This window comes from Oryzias melastigma, linkage group LG24 (assembly GCF_002922805.2).
Source record: "Oryzias melastigma strain HK-1 linkage group LG24, ASM292280v2, whole genome shotgun sequence".
Lineage (NCBI taxonomy): Eukaryota > Metazoa > Chordata > Actinopteri > Beloniformes > Adrianichthyidae > Oryzias > Oryzias melastigma.
Window position 1 is genome coordinate 14,638,189 of NC_050535.1, and position 9,728 is coordinate 14,647,916.

At 38.7% G+C, this 9,728-nt stretch overlaps 1 protein-coding gene across 1 annotated transcript in view; it reads right to left on the bottom strand.

The window, feature by feature from the left end:
- nbas (NBAS subunit of NRZ tethering complex) overlaps window positions 1–9,728 on the bottom strand; it is a gene marked incomplete in the record, with an annotated part of 171,345 nt that overhangs the window by 77,792 nt on the left and 83,825 nt on the right. The window contains 2 exon segments of the mRNA XM_024290805.2: window positions 2,056–2,193; window positions 4,389–4,465. Coding sequence (XP_024146573.1) covers window positions 2,056–2,193; window positions 4,389–4,465 — 215 coding nt within the window.

Sequence of the window (9,728 nt, forward strand, 5' to 3'; positions counted from 1 at the left end):
AAAAACATTAAAAAGAGGCCACAGAATAACCTCAAAGTAACAGTTATTTAAATCCTTTGGCTTTTCACAACTCAAAGAGCTATTTAACGTTTTTCTGTCAAAAAAGCATAAAAATCTGGGACAGTCTTGTTTGAGACACTGTTCAAGCAGTGATTTAAAACTCAGATTTATATAGAATTAGTTCTAAGTCAATACCTATTTTGTTCATTTTGACAGAAAGCACAGCCATAGTCACATTCACTTCATGAAACATTATGAACACCAGGAAAATGGAACGTACCATTGTGTGGTAAGCAGGGGTGAAAGTAGATTTTTTGTGAGGCTGGTACTGTGACAGCCAAGCATTCCCAACTCGTTTCTGGCTGTTCGAAGAATCAAAGGTTCACTACACTGGGGACGCAGAACCAGTACCTTAACCTGGCAACAGACACAGAACCTGATGCGATACAGGACGCAAACTGGGGCAGAGCGCAAATCGGGCCTGGACACAGTACCAGGCGTGGTACAGGAGACGAACCGGTACCAGACGTGGTGCCAGACCCAAACCGGTACCGGACGCAAGCAAGACCTGGGTTTGGGTACCAGTGCGCTCCGCATCCTGGTACTGGACCGATTCAGGTTTGCGCCCTGGCGGTTGGGGACCCGTGATGGACTGGGAACAGCCAGCACGTCGGAAAAAAAAGAAAAAGTTTGGGACACCCAAGAAGTGATGCAGAGGTGTCCCAATTGTCATTATGTGATGAAACTAGGACTTGCTGTTATGCCTGGTTCACACTGGACGCGTAAGCGCTGCACTTCTCACCTGCAATTCACACCAACGCATTTTTCCGCAACGGCTGACAGGTGCTTCTGCTAGAGCTTTGTTTGTTTTTGCCATCATGGGTAAATTAATTTACCCCACGCCCCGCTCCGGAGTCAGCCTACTACGTTATCTGTCTGTGTGTCTCTCTGTCTCTTTGTGTGTGTGTCTGTTTTTTGTATACGTGTCCGCACGTGTGTTGTGATTGTGTCCATCTCTGCAGTCTGTTACGTTAAAAAAGCATGATCACATTTGTCAATTGCTGTGTTTTGTGAAAAATTGATTATGTTTTGAAAATAAACCAGATTTTCTCGTGTGTCTTGATGTAACTTCCTGTCAGAATTGACGTGGATCACTTCCACGGACCTGGTGCGCACCTGGTGTGAACCACACTATAAGTTCAACAAAGGCGTCAAATGGAAGCGGTCTCCATTCCGCGCTGATGTGGCACTAAAAACAATGCAGACATCCTAATAAAGCGCTGGCTGCTCACAAATTGGGAGTCAATTTTTGTGTTTTTTCTTTCATATGAGCAACCGCAGCTTTTGTCTTGTGTTATACAGCGAAAACCGTCCGCACAGCTGATCTCTCCAGCCGGACCGGCGTCCTGCCTTCAATACTTTCCCCCCTGGTGGTAAGTGTATCATTAAGTATTTGTAAGGATAAGTTGCACACACTCATGGTGTATTGGTGATGCTGTCACATGATGACCTTGTGCCTCACTCTATTTGTTGGCAAGGTGTGCATACTGGCTCCTTACTGACCCAGCACGAATGCTGCACGCAGAGGGTGACATGTAAGTACCCTTAGAACACGACCTATGACCTCTCACCCTCAGCATCCCTGCACAGGCTCACTGAGGAGTGTATGATCTTAACATTTTGTGCAGGACACTTGTGCGCCTCGTACGGGTTTGCCCATTTTCACCAATGACTAAAAGTACAAGACAAACTCAAACACACGGTATAAAAGTGTCTAGTTTTGCTTAAAAAAAATAGAAAAAAAAAGACTTGATTCGTTCAGTTCTCCCCATTTTTGAATTCTCCACTCGAGTGGCACTTGAAATATGAACAGCCTATAGAAACGGCTTTATTTCTTTTATACATCTCAGCTTTTTACTGCATTTCCAAAAGAAACACTTTTCAAAAGACTTGGGTCTCTGATCATGCAGCACGGTCAAGTTTCTATGTTGGTGTAGCATCACTCAAGACTGCACTCTATACTACTCTGTGGGAGAACCGGCACGCGGTGCTGACCTGGTAGAGAGCGTGGTTCTTGTCCTTGAAGCAGGGCATGAGCTGGGAGTGGATCTGCAGAGCGTAATAGTACGCTGCTAACTGCAGAGACAGCGCAGAGTGGCACTGCTTCTCGAAGCACTTGTTAGCATCCAGCACCTGCAAATTTAAAGGAAAAGAAGACAAAAAGTATGTTTTAATTGAACTTTTCGTATTGTTAAATGGAATTATTGTAGCTAATTGATAAAAATATGATACATATGAGGTATTTGAGGTAAAGTGACCTTGAAAACCATCAGTGGGGAAGGTTTCAAGCTTAACTTAAAACCTTCCTATTTGATGGAGCTTATGGTTAAAGGTGGTTCTGAGTCATGCATTCAGCTCTGCTGCTGAACCTTCGACTGCTGAGGGTCAGTTTGGGATTATAAGTAGACAGATTTTCAGCCACGTCCTTCAATTTTAGGGACAAGAAGGATAAATGTGAAGAACGGTTGAGGCTATTTCACCAAGGTTAGGCTTTTAGGATGGATATTTCCCACTATCTATACTGTGAACTCATGAATGTATTTCATTATTGCAGTCCCTAACTTGTCCATCTTTTTTCTTCTGATAGATGTTCCAGTGTTTTTACGTTTGTCTCCTGCTTATTTTCTTATAGTTACAGTTACTACCAGATTTCTTTTGTTGTCTCTTTTGTTTCGCTGTGAGGCGAGACCGCCAACTGTTGTTGAATCTATTTTGTCTTATTGCAGATGTTCCGATGTTTTGACATTGTCTGCTTTCTGTTAGCCCTGTAACACAGGTTTGCAGAGTTTGTTTTTTTTATTTTGAAAATCTTCTCGTCTTTAAACAGATGTTTGGTGATATGCTTCCTGGTTCTCTAACTGCTGTATTAAGGAAACTATTTTAGATATTTCAAGGATGTTTATTTGTTTCCTCTTTTCTCATTGTGGAAGTCACTAATCCAGCCGTTTGTCTTACTACAGATGTTCCTATATTTTTTAAAAATATTTTTCAGTCTGCCCTCCCAACTTTTTTTTTTTAATTTCATTTTTACTCATTAATAGGAGAAACATACAATATAAACTTGAGTTGTAAACTAAAACATGATGGAAAAAGAAAAAAAATGAAAAGGGACAGAAAGAAGAAAAACTTATTTTGCCTGCCCCTTTTTACAAAATCAATAAATCAATCAATAAAAAAAAAATACAAAGCATTCAGCCCATTTAGTATACATTAAGAGAAGATTGGGAAAGATAAAAACATTTTTTTTTAATTATAGCATCAACCAGTATGAAATGAACACCATACCATGATATTTGTACTAGATAGTTTTATAGTCATTGATTATACTGGTTTTAATATAGTTTTTAAAACTTGATATTGTTGTAGCATTTTTAATTTCTACACTCAATTTACTCAATTTATTGGCTCCATATACTGATGCACATCACTCTTTTAGCAATGTTCTGTTTTAATAAATATTTCATGTCCTTTTAGATTAAATTTGCTTTTCTTTTCATGTATCTTTTCATTAAATTAGAAGGAAGGTATTTCAATTCTTCTGTGTAGAGAGTTATCTTTACTGTCACTCTTGCTTGCTCTGCACTCCTAAAAACGCATAAAAACCACTATCAAACATCTAGGGCTGACACAAACGATCATTTTAATAGTCAACTAATCAACGATTATTTTGTCCGATTAGTCGACTAATCGGGTCATTCGCAAAGTGGATGTAAAACACACAACTTAGCCATCATTAGCTTTAAACAAACTAAAAATAAAGACAATTAAGATGATAATTTATTAAACTTTTAGAGCAGTCTCTGTCCTTCATTAGTTTCTGGGATTAAAACAAGATTAAATCAAACAAGAGAGATAAGTATTATACTTTCCATCAAACTTGTTTTGACAGATGTCCCTCCCCTCAAGATGATGCAACAATTTTAATACCAATTTTATATACAAAAAATGTATTTAGGGTCAAAGGTCACCAGTCAAAATGAGTTTGATTTAAAGTATATTCCTGATCTCTCTGATGAGGTTGGCATCTGAAAAAAAAGGAACTTTTTTTCACCAAAGATAAAGTTTTGGTCTCACTGACTCAAATAATGAAAAAAGTGTATTTTTGGTGCTGAATGTTCACAACTTTGTTCTGTTTTGTAATTATAATGTTCTATTTTTGCGTTTTGTGTGGCACTCTGAGACAATTTCAGTTGTGAATTTCATAAGTATAATAGCTTTAATATCCAGATTATGTCTAGTTGCTGAAGGTTTCAGGGAAATGAAACACTTCTGTTCCTAACAAGGACATTTGTGTGTGTGTGTCCATGCATGTGTGTTTGTCCACCTACCTGAGGCAGGGCCAGTAAGTAGGACAGAGCCAGCATCATATCTCTGGGAAATGCATCGTTGGCCAGCTGAAGCAAAACTGGGGAAGGGGGAAAAAAAATGGACAGATGGAGAGAAAGATGGGAGAAGAGACTGTAACTAAAGTGTTAGGGATTAGCTCAGCATTCCCCACATGAGCAAAGTTCATCCCATGTTTTTCCAACTATGGAAAACCAGTCACGAGGCGTTTCTGCGGGCAGAGACAATGATGGATGAAGAAGGTCAGCTAAGAACGTTTTTCCTATATGTTCATGTATATTCTGATTGTGAGAAACAGCATTCAAATGCAGAAAGGCTTCCTGTGTCATCACCATGACCAATTGGAGCAAATGTGCTGCAGCCGTGAGAGGCTCTTCTCTTTAGAACGCCCTAATGTGGGATGTGAACACACATCAAAAGCTACAAGATGACTAGTTGTTGTTTTTTGAATAACGAGAATAAAGCTGAAACAGAAACAGACTTGATTATGTGTCGTGCCTCTAAAGCTAATGGGATTTGGCGGGCGGCATGAACCGTGGGCTCAAGTAGCACGCGCTTATCCCAAACTGCTTGCTTCAAAGTCGCAGCATCAAAACAAAAAAAGTGATATTAAAATTGAAAATATTTATAATCACGCTGTGAACTCCAGTATCTGTGGGCAACAAAGATAATTTGAAAAACCAAAAGTGGAAGAGACAGAAGAATCTCTTTGGTTTTTGGAGAACAAAAAGAAAAAGCAGACTGTGGACTCTGGCACGCAGACAAAGAGAAGTAGGAAAACACACTCATCTGCATAAGTGTGCACAAAGGAGGGGGTCAGTTTGTTCTTTTTTTGAAGTTCCCTGTTCGCACATAAAGGAAAGGATGCAGTTCCAGCTGATTTAGAGCCCACCCTCCTCTTTTACTGTGTTCTCTCCTCACTCCTCCTCCTGCCCCCCGGGTTTCAATGAGCTACACCTCCGAATGAGCTGATTACACGCCTCTCTAAAGTTACTGATACCATCGGGACAGGAATTACCAGAGGGGTAAACACACACACACATATACAGAGTAGATAACCCCAACTTTAAAGCATTCAACATTTCAGCTTGAGATAGAGAGGCAAAGTGATAAAGAGACACGGGTTGTGTGTTTGTGTCCGCACACCTTCAGCTGATTCGGGCTCATTGTTAGCGGGGATGTGGAGACATGGACTTATTACGATTTCACCTGAGCAGACGGTGTGAAAAACAACTGATTATGGTGTGGTGGAAAGGCGGCGCTCGGTGATTTGAGCAGGGACAGTTTGGAGAAATGTGCGCGGCGGCGTGTGTTCCTCCTGATGTCAAGCGCACACGACCCCCATAGAGTCGCTTTCCACTCGTCTCATCATTAATTGCCTCCGCATTATCACGGCCAGGTGAAAGAATCAATATATTCATTTTCTTGGAGGCCGTTTCGCAGAACGTTTTAGAGGACGCCGGTCAGACACGCCAGTCATTATTTGAAACTTGCTATTAGAAGTGAAGTCGTCCAGAATGGCTTTTCTCTCCAAAATAAAGCGCCTTACTCAAAAATACTCAACGCAAATGACAGTCAGAATAGTTTTCAAGCCATTAACTATTAAGAGTATTAAATGTTATTGAACAAACCTCCTAAAGATAACAGTATTTTTTCAAGAATAAAAAATGCTCCACATTATTTCACAACAGAGTTCCACAACGTTTTTTAGATTCTGAAGAACAAAAAATTGTTATTTGTTGAATTTCCTGCATTTTTACTGAAATCAAAAGCTCTTCCAATCAAAAACATCTTCATAGGTTAGGGGTCTGCAGCACTAAAGCTAAGTCCGAATTATATATACAAACAATGAAATCCTTCAAAGATTTTCTTGGTACGGGGCTTCTCTCTCACTCTGAAGGAGGAGCTGTTAATACAGACATTTAAAACGGAATAAAAATCGTTAGTTTTCTCTAGTCAGTCAGTCAATATGTGGTTTCTTCAGTCGTCCGTATCTGCTGTATGGTCATTATTATTATTATTTTATATTTATTTATTACTGGTTGATTTATATTATTATTCATTTAAACTAATGTGTTTATCTAATTCATTATTTATGTTAAAAATAAAATATTTGAGAACATTGGAATGTTTTATCAGCGCTTTTCTTGTGGAAATCCTGATGCGGCCCAGCCTCACCCAGATTCCGCCTCCAGCGGCCCCCAGATAGATTGAGTTTGAGACCCCTGATCTGGAAGGTCCTAAACCTTGATGTTGGTGGGAATCCAGAGACACGAGCAGCTTCTAACATGGGCTTGCTGCTTTGTGATGGTATTTTAGCAGCTGCTCTCTTAATCCAATGTATTTGTCTCGCAGAAAACTTCCCCATCTGTGTACAAACTTAAGTTTTTGTGAAATATCCAAGGTTGTCCAAAGCTTTTAACTATTTCATGCCTTTTAGCAGCAGAGATAATTTTTCTTTCCCAAATTGGTTGAAAATGTTGTTCTGCTTAATAAGGATTTTGGCTAAAAATGACATCATCCCAATGAAAAGCTTTTCAATAAATCAAAAGGTGATAGGAGGGGGAGGTATTAACATGAGAGCATCATTGACACTTGTGTCCGAGACATTTGCTTAAACTGACACACTACTCAAAGTGTGCGCTTGCACGTTTTCAGCGATAAGTATTCAAGCATGGCTTGCTCCTTATTTCTTGTAGTGGCATTGATTCCGGCGAGCAGCTGCGATCCATCATTCAGCGTGGCCTTGATGTTTTGACTTGATGTTATCTCTCTGGTATCACTGCAGCCATAGCGTCATTATTTACTGTTGCCTTGGGACGTGTGAGGATGCATTAATTAATCAGTATGGGGCTATTCTTCCTGTGTCCCCCTAGTTCTTAAAAACGCGGGCTCAAAGGCTGAGATGAATGAGCGGGGCAGATTAGATTCCACAGCTTCATTTGTACAATGACCACCAGTAGCAAATCGTTTCATATTTTAAAAGTTTAAAAATCTATCCAAGAATAAGTAGCAAAGATTTTCCACAACACTGACAAATAAGAGTAAACAAGATCAACAAAATGTTTAAGCTGAAGACACAGATGGTTGAACCATTTAAGATGACATCAGCGGATCGCTAAGTCAATTACAGTGAGGCCACAAAGCGTGCTGGCGACATTTCAAAAGTTTTTACACGTATACTGCAAGTAGCCTTGGGAGAGAAGAAAGGATGAATATTTAAGTGAAGGACTTTAGTGTTATGCAGTAAATACATACCAGATGGCAGATCTTCAAACAAATCTCATTTTGGGGCTAAATGAAGATGCAATCGAGGTTCTGGTCCTAAAGTGTTGGCTCTGTCTGCGCATAATCTCAAACTAGCAAACATCATTGGACACACTCCCTCCGGTCTGCAGGCAAACTTTAATTGTAGAAATGATTCATGTTTCTGTCTTCACATTATAGAAAACTGATGAAAAATTATAGATAAGTGATAATACTTTAAAAGTGAACTGATGCCTTTAAAGATTGAATATTATCGTACCCTTCCCTAAATGGATAAAAGACTTAACTAACTGTATTGTGATACAAAACAGTCCAATTATCTTACCAAAATGTTTACAATCAAGATATTTATTATTTGTTTGGCATTTAAACCTACAAATAAAAATGCATGTAAAAAGAGAAACATCCTTTTTTTACTGGAATTTTGATTTTAGGTAACAAAAAACAATGTGTAAAGCGGCATTTACAGGCATGTAAGTGATCCAAAAACTGTCTGTGTGCTGCCCCCTACAGGCAGAAGTGAGGTATTACATTTGAATTTCCTGATTGGTCAAACCATTTAAGTCCTACGTCATTTCAGAAGTCCCACGTCATGATCTGCAGCTCCAGTAATGATAGCAGTCCTGCCCCCTAGCCCCGCCCCTCTGACTGGAGTTTCATATTTCAGCTGTGGGTGGAGTCAGCCTCCACCTTCCCTGTTTGGTTTCCCTTTAAAGTGAATCAGTTTGTTTCCTCCGATAATTGGTCTAAAACAGAAATATCCGACTAAGCACAAGGTTCAGGACTCGATCTGGACCAAATTAAGCTGACTTGGTCAGAACCAACAGACGTTTTGAGTCTAAATACACCCTAATAATTGTGGTTTGTGCCGGTGGGAATTATACGACATGAAATCTTTTAGATATCGGAACAGAGCTGATAAAGAAAAAAATTGGAGTAAGATTTTAAGCGTCTTCCAGCTGTAGGTAGCGGACATGTGTTAGTAAACAGTAGAAAAAGAGGAAAAAGCCCCTCTCTGCTTGTCCTTTGTGAACACCATATACATGACATGTCTGGTGTGAACGTAGCATCACAGACAAGACAGTCTTAAACATTAAAACCTGGTATTTTAGACTGTTCTTCAATCGGAATTGACCCGACTTGATAGAATCAACTTTGTGATTGGAGGTCTTTTAGCTTAAATTAATGTACATAAAAAAAGTAAAGACAGCAGAGAGGACAACAGGAAAAGAAAGAGATAAAAACAGATTATTTACGTCCTGATCAATTTCAAACCTTTTTACCAACATAATATTGTTTGTGTCTGTGGGTTTCAACAAATAATGCTGTTACATCCAATACTAGATTAATTGTTCGATACGCATCTGTTTCCTTTACATCAATTTATGAATATATGAAGGGTAGAAATTGATCAAATCAGAGCAATGTCTGATTTTTGCATTAGCAAAACACTGTTTCACAAGAGTTAAAAGTTCCAATATGCAAATTAAATTAATAGCGCTGAAGTCACATGACGTGCAAATAACAAAAACAGAAGTTATGCCCAACAATTAAAAAAAAAAAAAATGATTCCTTTAAACCAGGGGTGTCACCTTAGGTCGCGGGCCGAATAGGATAAACATTTATTGAACACTCTGAAACTACATTTTTAAAACTTTAAAACCGTAACTTTTTAATATAAGTATGGATTAGATATATAACATTACCTGCGATAATGCTAGTGTGAATGCTGTAAGCTGAATTTGGCCACTGAAGATGCTGAAATTGATGGCTAAAATGTATAGCCTAAAATAAAAAAAAACTAAATTAGCCAAAACAGCTAATAAGAAGCTGAAATGTTAGCTAAACTTCAAATTAGCCTAAAAATTCTTAGTAAATACCAAGAGTTCAAAAACCTAGCAGAATGCCAATTTTTAGAACTTTAAAACCATAACTTTTTAACATAATTACGAATAATAAAAAGGCAGCATTATTATTCCAGAATAAATCAACTTAAACCTTAAATAACTTTCAATAATTGACTCTCCATAAAAATACATTTTGTTAAAATTATAAAA